General features: G+C 30.0%; 1 protein-coding gene across 2 annotated transcripts in view; it reads right to left on the reverse strand.

The window, feature by feature from the left end:
- Window positions 1–17832, reverse strand: part of DAT (Sodium-dependent dopamine transporter) — a 156104-nt gene that overhangs the window by 2765 nt on the left and 135507 nt on the right. For both annotated transcript variants that reach the window (XM_067045869.1, XM_067045868.1), the window contains exons 4-13: window positions 14001–14155; window positions 11733–11854; window positions 10310–10448; window positions 8723–8857; window positions 8149–8252; window positions 6438–6675; window positions 5257–5385; window positions 3602–3701; window positions 3422–3522; window positions 949–1116 (exon numbers count right to left, since the gene is read on the reverse strand). In XM_067045869.1, coding sequence (XP_066901970.1) covers window positions 949–1116; window positions 3422–3522; window positions 3602–3701; window positions 5257–5385; window positions 6438–6675; window positions 8149–8252; window positions 8723–8857; window positions 10310–10448; window positions 11733–11854; window positions 14001–14155 — 1391 coding nt within the window. The remainder of the gene's footprint in view (window positions 1–948; window positions 1117–3421; window positions 3523–3601; window positions 3702–5256; window positions 5386–6437; window positions 6676–8148; window positions 8253–8722; window positions 8858–10309; window positions 10449–11732; window positions 11855–14000; window positions 14156–17832) is intronic.

Raw genomic sequence — 17832 nt, forward strand, 5'->3', positions numbered from 1 at the left:
AGCAACTGAGGATATTTGCTAATCGCATGAATAAAAAACATACATATGAATTAATGTGTTCTGCTGGCCATGTCCATTTAAGACTCAGATCTATTTTTATTTAGAGCCCACGTTATACTTTTACTGTGTTACTAAATTTGGTAAGAATGAATATTGAAAATAAAATTGGAAGATCATTGATTGATCGTATGTGCTGTATAAAAAGAAGAGACAATGTTTTACCCCGTTTTGCATGGATCATCATGGCTAAAAAAGATACAAAAAATTAAATAACATAACGAAGTAAGAGAATCAATAAAATGAAATAAAAGTAAATTAAGATATGGCTAAATATGAGTTAAAATATGTGAAAACTTATATGAATATGAACAAAGTATAATAAAGAAAATTTAATTTTTTCTATTTTTTAAAAATTTGTTCCTATTTTCTTAACCTTTATTTTATTCTTATTTCTCTCATTTTCTGTCTTTTAGTGTGTACTGTATTTTTATATTTCTTTTTAAACTTTTTTAGTCGTTAGTATTCCCGTTTTTATTAATTGTCTAATAGCTTTTTGTAATTCTTGTTTATTTATACTTTTCATTGCACATCTTATTTTCATTTTTAATTTAATTTGTTCATTTTTATGTAATTTCCACATATTTTAAGTCAGATTTAACCATACCTTGGTTTAGTTTTATTTCATGTTATCTATCCTCTTACTTTGTAACATTATTTTTAATTGTTTGTATCTTTCTTAACCCTGATGAAGCCCTACAAAATGGGTAAAACATTGGCTCACATTAAATAGTTTAACTAATATTTGAGTTGGTTTTTTTTTTTTAGCGCATTTGGACCATCTTCCTTTTATATCAAAATAACAGTGTTAAGTTATATGGTTAAAATTTTCCTTAACTAATTAAAAATGTACACATATATCAATAAGAAAGCTATCAAAACTATTTTTACCTGTAAAAATGTTCCTGGAGTAATTATTATCTGATAAAGTGCCATTGCAGGTATCATGATAATACTTGACATTGCCACTCCCCAGCCAAGTATGTTTGCCCAGTTTGGGTAAGTATACTCCCCGTATGTTAGCGGTTCATAGCCCAGAAGTCCGTAAACAATTATAAACTGAAATGAATTTCAGATCAAATAGTTTATTGCTTCATTTAATTTAATGATAAGTAATTGTTTGTTTTTGTTTACAGGCAATGACTGTCATCAACATCTATCGTAAGTTTTTTTTTTTTTATTTTAAATATAAATAATTAGTTCTAATCCTACATCTTAAGTTCCAAAGGGCTTTATTTGTTAAAACTTTATTTCTTTTCTTTTTAGTAAATTATACCCATTATCCACTTCTTTATTCTTTATGTCATCCAAACAACATTTTAGGCTCTTCTGTCCATTATCAAATTCTAAAAATAATTATATTCACAATCAATAGATTTACAATTCATGTACAGTTACAATCAAGAAATTTTACATTGCATTGTAATAAAAAAAAATGTTTACACATTTACATCAAATACTTTAATATTTAACTATATATTCGTACACTTCATTAATTTATAACCATTTAAAAATCTAAAATATTTTTAGATTAGGCAAAATTTCCTATTATTGTTCTTATTTTTTTCCTTACTTTACTAACAATTTGTATATATGATAAAAAATATTAAAATGTTAATAATAAATTAAAATAAATATGATTTTCAATTGTAAAAACATTTTTAGAAAACAGCACTTATGAAAAATAAAAAAAAATAAGCATCTAGAAAAACAGTACTTATATTTGGAATATATAAAAAATGATTTTAATTAAAATATTGTGCATCTAAAAATTAGTAGTAAGATAAGGAAAAAAATATGAACAATAACTAAGAAATTCAGCTTGATCTCAAAAAATTTTAGATTTTTTAATGGTTATAAATTAGTGAAGTGGATGTAAATTATTCAAATATTAGATTATTTGTATGTAAATATGTATTTTTATTAAAATGCAATATGAAACTGTTGATTGTAACTATATTTATTTTTAGAACTTGATAGCGAGCAGAAGAGCGCAAAACATTGTTCGGATGACTTATAAAATAAAGAAGTGGATAAAGGGTATGAATTACTGAAAAGAAAAAGAAGAAAGTTTTTTTTTTTATTTATAAAACTATTATTTTTATCAGTCTTACCTAAGAATCTGTTGTTATAAGCTATTCTATATTTATTCTTGAAAGAAGAATAAATTTGTATTCTTGAAAGCCCTACAGGTGTGTAGGGTACCAGTGATGGCATTTTTATTTTATATGAATCTTTGACAGGTGGTTATCAACTAAAATCCATTAATCAGTTAATTTAAATCACCCTCCCTATCAGAGCTTCTCCACTTTCAACCTCTTTCTTCCAAGGAGTACTTAATATTCAACAGATTATGATTCAGAGATACATATTGTAGGAACCCAAATTAAAATATTTTTGAGATAAGTATTAAAAAAAAAAAATGGGAAACAACTCTTGGATATTTATTCAATGCACATTAATGTTCTCTAAAGCCATTACTGTTATTTTCCGAAATAAGTCATTTTTCATTTATTAACTAACATTGAAACATCGTAGAGTGAAAATTAAAAATGGATCATTAGCACATTAGGAACACAGACATGATATTCATTTAGATGATGTAAGTAGTGAGATGTTAAATGAGATGGTGGTACAAGTGAGATTTTTTTAAATAAAAAAATTATTTAGTACCAATGCCTTAAACCTGATAAAATTTTTCAAGATATATAAAACAGTTTTTAACTTCTTGTATTACAATTCCTTTGATATTGTCATTCTTAGTGTTACTAGTTTATTTTAACCTTGTATCTACAACTCATTAAAGAGACAATATTAAGAAATGGTAAATATAACATAACAAAAAAAAGTAATTTGTTACAATTTAATGAAGAGATTATTTGAAAGTTCTTAATTCTGTTATAAAAAGTATATGAGGTCTGTAAAGCCAATTGATTGATGAAAATTATTAAATCGAGTTTTTATTTTTGTATATAATAATATACAAAGTATAAGTTATTTTTATTCTGCTTTATTTTAATACGAATTGTGGGTGCCTAATACTTTTACACAAAGTTGTAGTATTAATATGCATTCTTCCAGAGTTTTACCATTCATTTTGTAACTAGGGGATTCACTGAGCATAATAAACATCTAACACTATTAAATTAAACTTTATCATTTTCTATTGTATTATATTTTTGCAATCTGCTTACCACCATCGATTAATAAAGTAGAATAAATAAAAGGTAATTAATCTCTTGGATTTAGATCCTCAGGTTTATTTGTGATATTTTTTATACCTAATCAACACTCCAAGTCATCAATGGAATTTTTTTGCTAAATTATCTACATATTATTTACCGTCCAGTTTACAATATCATACCATAATAAAGAGTGGTGCTAAAAATCTCCAACAAATTCTCCAATAATAGCCTGGCCGGAAACCAATCATGTCCTTAATGTCTCCACAGAATCGTTCAGTACCTGTGAAAGTAATTATTCATTGATTAATTATTAAAATGAATGTCTCAAGACAAACAATCATAATTGATTTTTACATTACCATAAATCCAAGCAACTGCTATCGATTCAAAAAATACTGCAAAAAGGATTGAATATCCTGCAGCATAACGGTCAAGTAAATGAAAAAAATAGAAGCCACCCTGTTAAAAAAATAACATCATTTTGGTTACTTATACTCTATTGATTATCTACCTTAAGATTATCTAGAATTTATCATAATAATTCTTTATAACAGAATATTGTTACTCTCAATCCACCTTGTTGTCTACTTGGTCAATAAGATTTCTTATTCTGTGAATATTTTCCTGCAACCTTTCTTAATAATGTTGCTCTATATTTATATATGTAAGAATTTTAGTTTTTTGAATTATTATTTAAATGAAATAATGGATGGCTATGTCGTGTTTCAATAGCTCATTAAACAAAAGAGACACTGTGAATTATCGGAACAAAGAAGATAACAAGAAAAAGAATAATAGAGGGAAAAAAAAGAACAAAAGTGCTTATGGAAATTTGCATTTTTGTATTAGCTTTAAATATGTTTAGGATGGGGATCGGAAGTAATCTGCTTCCAATCAGAGGTTCCTTTGTAGCATTGATCCATTGCCCAGTGACTGTCTAATGTACTGTTTACCTTGTTGGTTACCTTTTTCATCTATACTCAATTATGCAATAGAAATTGCAGTATGTGCGTAAATACTGGGTGTTGATCAGGGCTACTAAGATGTGAGAACTTTGCAATAGTCACTTCGAAAAAATGATTTTGAAGATTAGGCATCTGCAGGTAGCAGAGTATTGATGAGATGAGTTTCCTTGTAATTTATTTTTTGAATTAAAAGCTATGATTCGGGTTGCAAGAACTGTATAAAAACATTATATTTTTCTTCAGATTAGTTTATCTCACCTTTGTGTGTAAAATAGGATGATAATGGAAAATGGTGTCAATAGAGTTAACATTATTTGCAAATGCAGATGATTTGATTCTTATGAAAAACTCCAATATTATATTATAATATAATATTATTATATTATAAATACTATAATATTAATCTTTTAAGCTTGAAGCTATTGAAGAAGGGTTATAAAATAAATATATACAACAGTTAAAGATGGTTCTATCTTTCTTTTAATTATTATGATACACTCTACCATATATATATATATGGCAGTTCTAAATATTTGTCAACATATGTAGACAGTGAGGTTTGTGAGTTGATTGAATTACAGTGGGGTCTCCTTAATCCAAACTAATCAAAACCAAAATGGGTTCAGATATCGATAAATTTACGATAAAAAAAGGTCACTTGACAAATAACAAATAAATTTATCAACTACACAATTTCACACTGAACATTAATTTTATGAAAAGGTTAATTATATCCACTGATAAAGAAATTGAGATAATAAATACGCTTCCAAGTTGTCTCTCCTATATATATAGCTTCAATTTTATGATAAAAGGAGCTGGTATCTTAAACTATATTATCTTAGCCCAGTACTGAAGGTGTAGCTAATATGGTTTTATTGAATCTAAGAATATATGTACTTCATATATAAAATCAAATCTTTAACATTTTTGTTTTAAGGGGTGGTTCAGATTCGCAAGGTTTAGATTAGTGAGTGTACTGTAAATACAATATTAGTCATTTTAAAACTAATAGTTTGTGAAATAATATTGAATCATAATTTTCTTACCTGGGCACATGAAGCAAGTCCAACAATAAAGTAAAGAGTGAACAGGCAAGCAACAAATATTTCCCTGTTTCTTCCTATTAAAGGAAATTCATCACTTAATGCTGTAATAATAGCCTCTGATCCACCAAACTGTTAACAAATATGATGGCCTATTAATTTAAAATCAAATCCAGGAAATAAAATAGGTTTATTTAGTTTACAAATATTGTTTATTATTGCTACATTCATACTTTTTTTTTCATCTTGTGTAAGAACAAGCTTACTGACCCTTGAGAAGTACCGTATAGTTGGATCTGATCCAAGTGTCTCAATTTTTGGTCTCTCCAACCCCAACAGCTTCAAAGATGGGTATGAGGCATTATGAAACATTGAATGAAGATGTGTGAGATAGAACCATATTGGTTAATCATAGGTTGCAACTACCTTTCAGTTACTTTCAAACCTTTATTTTACGTTTTTTCACCAGATCTCTTTATCATTGTTTAACTAAATTTTACCAGGAGAACTTATAGCAAGGGTTACCTGAGTTGGCACGAGGAGTAGGTTGGTATATCCCCTTTTTTTTCTAATTGGGGAATTTTGAGGCATGGAATTTCACTGACATATTATCAGATAGAGAGGAATTACCTGTGCAGAACTCAGAATTTTAAAGATATTTGAATTTTATTCAAATATTATACATATAGTGAACAAAAAAATTATTGTAGTGAGAGCTCAGTGTTTAGATGATGTTTTAAAGATATGCTATACCTTTAGAACACGTAATATTTGATATTTTTGTTTTATTTTATAAATCTTGTTTTTAGACTAGTAACTATTCCATTGTTAAGAGTAAAAACAAACCTAGTAATGAAACCGAATTGTTATAATGTTAAGACTGTTAAAGTATTGTTGATTACTATTTTTAAAGTACTAATACATTTTTTTGTATGTTAACATACATTTTTTTTAATAAACATTTTAAAATCTTCATTTATTCCTACAAAAAGCAATTTGAAAACCCCAAATCAAATAAGATGGGTCAGATTCGACTAATAGTACCTTCTGTTCCGATGGGAACCACCATATCTACTGAGTGTAAACTGATAACTACTATTGGACGGGAGATGAATTTTATTTGTTTTTATATATTAAAAATTTTTTACTCATTAATACAAAATGAACTTAATTAAATTATTTACCGAGCTGTCGAGGCCTAGTGTTAGCAGCATCATAAAAAATATGAGAGCCCAGAAGATAGAACCAGGCATTGTTGCTATAGCAGCAGGATAAACTATAAATACAAGCCCAGGACCTTCTGTCGCCACTTCTGAAATATTTCTTCCTGTCACATGAGCCATATATCCCAGTACGGAAAATATGACAAATCCAGCCACAAAACTTGTGCAAGAGTTGATAAGTGAAGTCAGGAGAGCGTCCCTGAAAACAATAATAAAAAAATCAAATAAACTATACTTAATGTTGTTTAGGGGTCTACTGCTCTCAAATGTTTTAACTAGGGCAGGAAGGCTACCCTGTAATCTAACAATCTATTCTAGCCTTATAGTGTAGTCAAATTATTACACTGAATTTTTAATTACACAATGTTACATACTGTGCAGACGGATGTGTGTAACCAGTGATTGGTGATGTTAGTATCAAAAAGTAGCGTTTACTAAGCCTTTTAATATTAATATTGCCAGGTTATAATTATTAGGTTATAATATTAATGTTTTCAGACCTACACTTGATATCCTTGTTTTAATACGCATTATAATACTGACTCTGACTGCCCTATATACCAACTATAATAAAAATGTGGTGAAAGGGATAGCCCCTTATCATGGGATGAAATCATATAACTATTATGAGTTCTCACACTGAAATTTTTTATTGTACAGGGCACTAGGAAACTTATGAAATATAAATTTATTTTCTACAAGTTTTCAAAAATAGTTTTCATCACAAAAAATACACTTCTCCATCCTCCAAAGTAACATTACTTCTGCGATTTGAGCACACTTAACCCCCCAAGCTTTCAAAAGTCCTCATAACTTGTAGAATGGATCCCTTTCAGCCAGTGATGCGCTGGAGCATTACCACCAACATTGGGAGACATTTCTCAGTGTACCGCTTGCCTCTCTGTGAAATCACTATTCACTGTACAATGCCCCTCATACTAATAAATACCACCACCATTCTCTTCTAAACAGATCTAGATGTATCATAGGTGTATCCTTATCTTCAAATACCTACACTTTGCACTGAGTCTTAGGTGGGACTTCATTGTAATAAAGCTAAGTTTTCTATCACCTGTTACCATACTTTTTACATTAGAGGCTTTTCCATTTCTGAACATCTTCAGCATTTCACTGTACCATACAACATGATTCATCATCTGAGCTTCAGTCAAGTTACGGGGCACCCGAAGAGAGTAAATCTTCCTGACTTGAAGATGATTTTGCAGAATGCTACAAACTGCTGGTGCATTTATGCCCACGGTCTGTGGTAGGCCACTTGCCTGTAGGCTTGAAGCAAGTTCCGAAAACCATTAATGTCTTCTTCTGTCACCAATTAAGTTTGATGACCTAATCTTAGAGCATCCTTAAGCTCAAAATTTCCTCTTTCAAACTCCCGGTACCATCTGAATATTGTTTTAAAGTGTGAATAATCCTCTCTAATCACAGGCAGCATTTCCTCTAAGTTCCACATTTAACACATGTGCAAAATTGTAGCATAAAATTGCTTTGTATTCTATATAATAAATCTATCCAACTAATACAATTTAGATCCTAATAACTTATGATTTGTCAAATCTTTTAATTAGGTACCTAATAATGAACATCTAATATCCTTTGCCTGTCTATTAAAAATAATATATGAGAAAAATATATGACTGAATAATCTACTTACTGATAAACATTGTTATGATACTCATTATAGGAAGCATAAGCAAGTAGTACACCAAACCCTGGGCCAAGGGAAAAAAATACCTGTGTAGCTGCATCAACCCAAACCTGTACAAAGTATAAACTGACTAACCAATGTTCATATAAAAACAAATAAATATATCACAATATGGAAACATTAATACTAACTAGGATAGGGTAATTTATCCTAATTTCGTTATTGATTTACAGAAATTTATTTAACAAAATTCTTACGTATCTCTGTGTTAACTTTGAAATAAAAGTAAGTTAACTTGCTAAAGATACTTTTACAATGATAATGTAATATAGTTATTTACATATCAGTTCTGAATCCAATAATTTTTAAATAAGCTACTAAATATACTGTTTCTTATTGCTTGGAAATATAATTATCATATCTTTTCTTTAGGCATAGCGATAGGTAGCATTGATTACAAAAAAAAAATTAGTTTAATGTAAACATTTTAAGATATTAATGTAAACATTTTAAGATATTGAATATAAGATAGTTGATTATATAAAATTATTGTTAGTAGATTTCAAGTAATGATACATACTTCAGCTTTTGTTATAGAGGTGAAATTTGGGCTGAGGTAATATTTGATACCATCCGCAGATCCAGGGAGTGTTATTCCCCTGACTAAGAGAATAAGCAGTACTGCATAAGGAAATAATGCTGTGAACCAAACAACCTGCAAAAAAAAAAAAAAAATTATTCCATTAGGAAATTGTTACAGTTAAAATTTTAACTGTATTTTTTAAAAATTTATTTATTGATATTTATAAACATATGCAATAAGTAAATTTGATGTTAGTTATACAATGGCATGATACAGACATGTGGAGAATCTATCCTTTAATAGAAGTGCAATAACATTTCTAAAGGAGACGGTCTTGAGGCCATCTTCTTTTCAGACATTTGTCGGATTATCAGGAAGATTATGAAGGAGAAGCCAAGTTAGTAACAAGTGGGTTTGGGTGGTTAAGGAGTTTATCGTGGAATGATTGATATCTGGTTGTGGTAAAATCATCAACAGATGGAACATTGAGATGGATAATTTGATTTGTGACAAAGTAAGGAGCATTAAGGATTTTGAATTGTTAGGATTGAATACAAGAGGAATTCAATGGTTTAGTGGAGCCCCAAAGCTCAACTCCGTTAGTTGAGATAGGCCTTATTATAGTCATATAAATGAGTCTTTTGTAATTAGTTGGAAGTTTAGTAAGTGTTGTCATAGCTGGAATTGACAAACGATTTCCTGTCTTTTCAATCATTTATGAATATTCCAAGTTAGTTGTTAGTCTGGAACAAGAATAAGTAGGGTATTATTAAAGGATACTGTGGGGCAGAAAGTCAAACACAAAAATAAAATTATTAACATATAATTGTCACTTAATCTGTGATACCTCTTAAGTCTGAAAAAAATAAATACAATTTTAATACTATTATAAAAAAAAAAAAATCAATGCATTGTTCTAGAGACTTCTCATTGTCTATACTATCAACTAGATAGTTTTTCTTACTTCGGGAATTCTTTTAGAAAGTCTCTTGAATGATGCATTGATTTTTTTCTTTTTCCAAAATGGCGTAATAATTTTTTTGAACTGTCAATCTTTCACAGTTTAATAGACAATATGCATTTTATTTTCGACATAACCTTTTCACATTCAATAAAGATTACAACTAAGATCAAATTTTTCATTATTTTTATTTACATGAGAATATAAAGTTTATAAGTGACACTTATTAAATATCTTTTCATGTTTAAAAATTGTTTTCTATAAAACAAATGTGTATGTATTTCAATAATAAAAAGATTTTGTGATTTATATATGAAAAACGCTGTAGATTATTACAGAAGATTTAAGATTAAATTAATTATTAATTAATTATACCAGTATATAAAAAGTTGTTTCAGAATCATATTTCATCCTAAAAAATTTGGGAATTGGCAGATTGCATGCCAGATTTCATAGATCAACCTCATTATCCTTAGAATTTAGTTTTGGAATCATGAGTTTGCACATTCATGTTTTAGAAAGTGAAGAAATCATTTAAAAACTGTTATTATTTTCAGTTTTTTTTTTAATTCAAAAAGTAAAAAAACTAAAGTGAAAATAAGAATATAAAAATATTTACTTACTTTACCAGAGGTTGAAATTCCTTTCCAAAGACTGAAATAACAAATTAAATAAACTACTAGAAGACACAAAGCCATGTCCCATTTAATTGCGCCAAGGTCATGCAAACCTTCGCTTCGATGTAGCTCCAGAATTGCTCGACTGTTGGAAAAGAATAACCAATAGTATTTTATTAAATTATTAAATAAAATATCATTGTTAGAACTGCTTTAAAAAAATTTTTTTTTTCATTTACAATGCATTACAACTTCAAGTTATATACCTAATTAAAAATATCTATAATGAAAAATAGTTCCCCAAATGTTGTCAATGAATAATCTTTCATAATTTTTTAAAGCATCATTTCAACCGACTCTGGATATGTCCATTTTATTATTTTTATTTAATATTTCAAATTTAATGAATAGGTGAAGTTATTTTGGAGTTAGAATTAAAAAATTCTTAATGTTGAGCGCCAATGAGCGCCAGAAGAGAACTTGTCCGTCTGATCCAAGTCATGCTTTAAAAAAAAAATTGGAATTTTCAAAATACTGGTTTCTTTGAAATATCTTTTAGGAATAGTTATGGAAAAGTGTGTAGCATGTAACTAAGGGAGATTTACATAAGCCTTTGAGGATCTTTTTCGAAGGAGTAACATTTGGATCTGTTTCTCTGATTACTATTGTTAAAACTGATGTGAACTAAAAAGTAACAGTCCAGTCTAAAAAACCAAAATTAGTTTTGTGAATTATTTCGAATGGTTGGCCACTGTATACTCCTATATATGCTGACCATGTTTTGGATGCTTATGGTCACCTCTCTTTAAATGGATTCTATCTGGAAAACTTTTTTTTTAAAAAAGTTCTTTATTGTTCTAATTTTTTCTCTGTGGATGTTAGAACTAATCAAGAAAACTAAAAACAGTCTTCCTTGAACTGGGTTCCTTCAGTATTGCTACTCACTACTATAATCTCGTAAAGCAATTTACAATCCATAATGAGCAATGATCATAGTTTAATATAAAAATTTAACCTGATGGTCTTGAACTATTCAAAAAAAGATGATTGTGGATAATTTTCTAAGACTTTTTGATCCATCAAAGTAAGATGGTTCTTAGATAGAAAGGTGTGGCAAATAACATATAGCAATAAGTAAGAAGCATGAAGATTCAGAAAATTGGACACTATAGCTTAACTTCTCGGCGACAGGAACTATAATATTTTAAGTGGGATAATGAAAATAATCTGATTAACATTCTGCAACCCAAAATTATTACACAACAGATCTTTTTGTGGAATAAATACAATTTTTCAGCTTATTCAATTATAATCCTATTTATTTTATATTTTTACTATTGGTCTCCCCTGTTACTATTGTATTTAGAATGGAAAAAATAAAATAACAATTAATTATTATTTTAAACAAAAATTGATTAATTGAACATACGTGAAATATTCGTATGAGGCTGAAGCAAATTCTGTCGATGGTGATGCAGTAGTGCTGATATTCTTGTAGGTCATGTTGAGATTGGATATGTTCATTTCAGTTGACCAGATGTTGACGTCAAGCTTGTCCATATTACATAAACAGAAAGAAATACAATAAGATCATTTTATCTGTAAGGATTTTTTTTCAAATTTTAAATTAAAAATTTCACTTAAAAATCTTGTGCTTTAATGTGTATTTACATAAATATTTGCATCAATATTTATACTTTTTTGAATTTTTCTGAACCCGGGATTTACTTGAATTTCAATTAAGTGAACTTTTTTAGCTGATTACTTTTTATTTGAAGGCTGTAATTGTTTCCTTTGCTTAATGAATTTCACTAGCAGATACATTAATGTTTGGTTTTTTCTCAATACTTAACCATTTTTCATCACTTTATAACATTTATACTGAAAATTCATTAAACATTGAAGTAATATTTTTGCACAAAGAATTCACTCTGCATTTAGTTAATATTTTTATGATTTGTGGGATACATTTTTTATTGTTTTATTTAAATAATTTGAAAATAATGTGGTAGCTACCACTTAATGGTTCAAGTGTTGGATTTATGGACTATCATGCCCAAGTTGAAGTCCTGACAACAGTTAATAGAACAAAAAATTGATTTTTTTTTTTTTGTGGAGGTTATGCCAACCACCTGGGATACAACTAGTGTCTATAAAGTGGGCATGCAATCCTTCAATGGGTAGAAGGGAAACATAGCGGTTCAATGTGAAGGCTGACTACATCCACCCTGTTCATCACCATATAGTTTACCAAAAAAGTTTACTTCCCATCAAATACTGAACATTAGAGTTAAATAATTTATGTATGATTTTCTCTAATAGGGCAGATGAAAAAAATTATAACCTGAAACCCAAGGCCCCAGAATACACCTCCCATCTGGCTTAGTACTTTCATTACTTGAACCACCCTACCAGCAAGATATTCCAAGTGAGGTGTCACATTTAGGCCTATACCTAACTTAGTGCCACTGTAGATCACAACCTCATCTGGACTTATTCTGGTAACTTCTGTATCTATGTGTATAGAGTGTGCCTGATCAGTCTTACCTTTACGGAAGATGGCTCGTGTTTTGGCAGTGGCCATCCTCATCTTCTTCCCCTCTCACCATAGGGATACTAAGCTGGTGCATCTGGGGCTTCTCTCTTGACCCCAGATTTACTATTGGAGGCCACCACAGCAGGTAGGTCTACATATAGAACCGCTCCTCTTCCTACACTGCCAGCATCTCATCGAAAACATGCTTTAATGAGACAAGACCAAGAACAGATCGTTCTGGTCATCCCCTCTCTATTGAAGCTTTCACCTCGAAATAGATACCTGATCTTCACGCGCCTGTTTAAGAGATAGCTTCAAACGATGGCCTAGAAGTTTCTTGGGTGTATCGTACCCCTGTAGCAGCTGGATCACGCTCGGCCATCAGACGCTACCGATAGCGGAGGACATCTCAAAAAGCACCAACATCATATATCGCTCCGCTCGACTTCTCTTTGTGCTCTCAGTAGGACATCTACAGTTCCTCTGACTCTGGTCGAACTATATTCTCGTGGATGGCTTGCTCGATCGAAAACAGGTCGTAAGCTTGTCATCACGTGGTTCTCCGGGACCTTTCTCATCACAAGGAAACATATATGTCTGTATGAATTAAGTAGTTGCTTATCTCGGTTACCTCCCTTGTAGAGGAGTCTCAAATCGACGATCTTCCACTTTTTCGGAAAGTATCCCGTATCCAAAAAACCATTCAAGAGTGAGAGGAGGCGCTCCTCGACGTACGGAATACTATTCCTTGCATATATAGATAGCGGTGGTATCAAGTCCTGAAGCTCGGTTAGACTTTTACCCATCCACGGCAATACAGAGATCGTATACTTCCCGTGGTTTGATCCAGGCGGGTGTACCGTATTACGTCTCGCAAATGCGTCATGTTCACTGTCCTGGCTAGAGTTGTTCCCGGGGTATATTACTTCAATGTAAGTGTTGGCCATCTCTTCCAAGATGATTGCTTGGAAAACTTAATATTTCATGTTAGCAATGACCTCTAGCAGAGTCAACTCAAGATGCCGTGGGTACATTTCAAATCTCTTACCAGTTCAAACGCTATCGCAGTTGTTCGGAACTAGTTTCAGATCTGAGCGTTCATAATTTACGTTTTCAAATAATAACTGTTTAAACTTATGTAATTAAGTCAGCAGTACTTACAGGTCTGCATTTAGGTGTGTTCCAGACGTTATCGCAAGTTGTCCAGGGTAAGAGGTCAGTAAAGGAAGCAAAGAAAAAACGGAGAGCCCAGGCGATGATGACGTTGTAATAGAAGTCAACATAGAAAGCGATTAAAACCACAGCGTAACCAATACCTGTACAGACATACATATACATTTGTAATAAATAAATAGACATATAGTATATGTACAAATAACATATAATATACAATACAAAATAAATAGTTGTTGAAAAGAGAAGCCGTTTTTTAAGTATTAATTATCCCTCTTGGTACCACGGTTCTCATTAAACATTTAGCACATGGGGTTCTACTTAGGATCCCAAATTATTTTCGTCGCTTTCATCTCGTATTAATGAATAGAAGTAAAAACTTGGTTCATTCCTATGTATTTGGGTATTAATAATTAATATTACCTTTCAAGTTTGATTTTCTTTTTGCCTTTACCTATAAAAAAATAAAAATTGCATCTTGTTTTCTTCTTTATTGTGAGCTCTTTGATTTTTTGATATTTTTATCTTAACATTTCATAAATGTAGCTAACTACATAACAAACGTCATGTACTTGTGATTATACACGTACTGTATAGTCCCTGCACCGTTTCCATTTCTCAGTTATATCAATAGAAAATTTATGATGAAGTATTGGAAGTACTGTATAACCTTTTTATATCAATAGTTTCTTTCGTTCAGTTTCTTATATCAATGGAAACTTTATGATTAGATCTTAATCAGAGTAATCTTTACAATGGCAAAAAATGGGTGCTTAAATAAAAACTAAACTAAAGATTAAAAATATAAATATTATTTTGAAAAAGAGAGATAGGAAGAGGCATTGTGGGTTAATAATATATCAATCGATTTGTTTTTGGATGTAAAATAACAAAAATATAGAGTCACTTGTATTAATTGGATTATATTAATAGTATACAAAATCACAAAAACCAAATTTCACTTCTTATTTACTTAGCTAGTCACATTAATTTTTGTGTCCTCAAAACATGAATTTTCATAAAATACAAAAATATTTTACCTTGCCCACTTCGCAACGTAAAATACAAAAATATTTTACCTTGCCCACTTCGCAACTTTCATCGACAGAAATTTGTGTTATAAAGGCAGACTATTAAAACAGTTCAGACCTAATGACGTTTTTTGACTAAGTGGAATATTTTTACAGTTTATATATTTTAGGGTTTTCGAGGATGCTAGAAATGAATCTACTTGCTTTTTCTTAAAGAAATGTTTTTCGGCCTACTATATAGGAAGCGATTTTGGGTTTTTGTATACATTATAATTCAATTAATACAATTGAGCATATATTTTCATTATTCTGCAATAAAAAAAGCGACATATTATTACCTCATGTAATAATTACTGATATATTATTAACTTATACTGATGTGACCGCGAGGCAGCGGTAGACAAAACATATCTTCCAAAAATCAAGTCCGAAAATTCATAATTTTTTATTTATATGAAAATTTTGTATTGAAATATTGAAGGTTTTCAAAAGACGCTAAAACCGAATCTAATTTGATTTTTCCTTGACAAAATGTGTTTGGTCTACTTTTCTGAAAGGGATGTTTGGTTTTTGTATTTTTTTCAATACTTAAGATCATTTAATAAGTTCAATAATCTTTTGTTATTATTCTGCAATAAAGCAAATCAAATAGGTTGGTATATAATAATATAATAGTATAATATAATAACCAAAAAAGTAAAAAAATTATTTTCTCAGCTCCTGGAGCCGCGTTGGCAATAACCCTCGGATACGTGTCTATTATTTTTCGACTTAGTATCACCAAAAAAGGTTTCATTGAAATTGGTTATCTCAGGTGCAAAGGCTCGCCTTGTTAGTTAAAAAATAAATCTGAGATGATCAACTCAAATCTGTTTATTTCATTGCCAACTTGTTATATACAACCTACCATTATTTCATTTCCATAATGGTACTTTATTCAAATAACTCAGATGCTTCTTGCAAAATCATTTATTTCTAGTTTTTCTTACAATTATTTAGTAAAAACATTAATATTTTGTTAGTACATAATATTAACATACGTTTTAAGAAAATATTTTCCTTATTAATATCCTTCAGACTGTTTAAAACGCATAATGAACTTAAGATTTGAATTTAAAATTCATTGTAGCAATTTTACATGTGGAGAAAATTTTTTAAATGTTTGGATAACTGGGTACGTTTGGTCTGGGATTTTTATCGGCCATATAACTCATGTATACAGACTAATATTTATATTTATATTTCTTGTTATCTATTTGGGGCCGAATAGTAATAATTAATTTTATTTGTCATTGATTTATAATCCATACATCAGCATATGTGTTGATTACTATCATATATTAAATTGTTCAATAATTTTCTATTGTTGTAAATAGCTAATTCTAAATAGCTTAAGCTACATCCAAAGGATTCGGTTGATAATTTCAGAAAATAGCAATCATGATGATAAACCGCCCCTCAATTACCCGGATAATCCCTAATTGTGACTATGGTTTAATAGATCGGTTCATTAATGGTCAATTATTAACGGTCCTAGTAATTAGATGGGGCACTAGTTTTGGCGTCATAATCATTATCTGTTTGCAATAAGTCTATAGACTATAACCGAAGGCTATTGTGGTAGTTCGTCAGTGCTTCGTATCGTTCATTATATCGAATGGGTGGAGTGTCAACCCGTTGAACTGCCATTTTCTCTTGGTTTCCCTATCTAATATCGAGGAACAAGTATTAAATAGGATGGAGGTCTTCGCAGAAAGTACATCTGAAGATTCGAAGAGGGTTCGTCCAGGTTAGATTTCCAATAATTACTCAGAACTAATTAAAAGATATTTTAATATAAATTAAGCAAATACGGTGGACTTCCGATAGTAAATGGGACGATTCCCAGTTTCAGATTAACAATTTTTTTCAGATTGAGCGAGATCATTCTTAACCTTAAATGGCATGCGTTTTATATCATGCTTGGGCTGACTAACGATGATAATCCTAAGATAACTAACTAGGACCATTTTAGCAAGGAAGGAATCATAGCTAACTTATCTCGAGGAAATCATTTAGTAAAATAAAGTACTTCTGCAATAGTCATCTAGAAACTAAAGCGGGGCCAAACATTTAGCCCCCTTCATTCCATTTAATGAGATCCTATCGCACTAATGGATTAGCGCCCCTCTGCTTGCTTATCAATAATTTTATCTTGTGATCGGTTATTTAGGTGCATTATTATTATTTTATTGTCGCAAAAGTAAATAATTTTATATATAATTTGATTTCTTGTTTGAGACCAGTTGTAATAACAATCATAATAAATTAGATGCTTTTAGCCTCGACCATCTTTATCAATTTAGTTTACCTCTTCAACGTTTCGGCCAATCGAGCCATTACAAATAGTACAAGAGCAGAGAAGAAAAAAAGGCAGTTATCTCATCCCAATTTTTTATTACTTTAATGAAAACTATGTATAATTACTAGTCAAAATTAATGAGTCTGCCAAGTATAGGTAGGGGAATAAAAAATGGCGGCTGTTTCAAAACCTTAAAAAAACATAAATTTTTCATTCGGAGCTCTATATCTTAAGAACTACCAACAACACTAGAAAATCTAAGAGAACATTATTTAAAGAAGAGTAAATTTTCTTACATTAGAAACATTAGCCCTAAAAGAGCTATTTACGTCTAATAGTTCTCGAGATATAGTAGATATAGCTTTTTAAAAAGCAAAATTTTTTAAAAATCTACTGAAAGATTAGTAGTTAGTTAATTTATTTTGAAAAATCTATATCTCAGGAACTA

Source organism: Halyomorpha halys, unplaced genomic scaffold, assembly GCF_000696795.3.
Source record: "Halyomorpha halys isolate HHAL.00 unplaced genomic scaffold, Hhal_1.1 Scaffold10.1, whole genome shotgun sequence".
Lineage (NCBI taxonomy): Eukaryota > Metazoa > Arthropoda > Insecta > Hemiptera > Pentatomidae > Halyomorpha > Halyomorpha halys.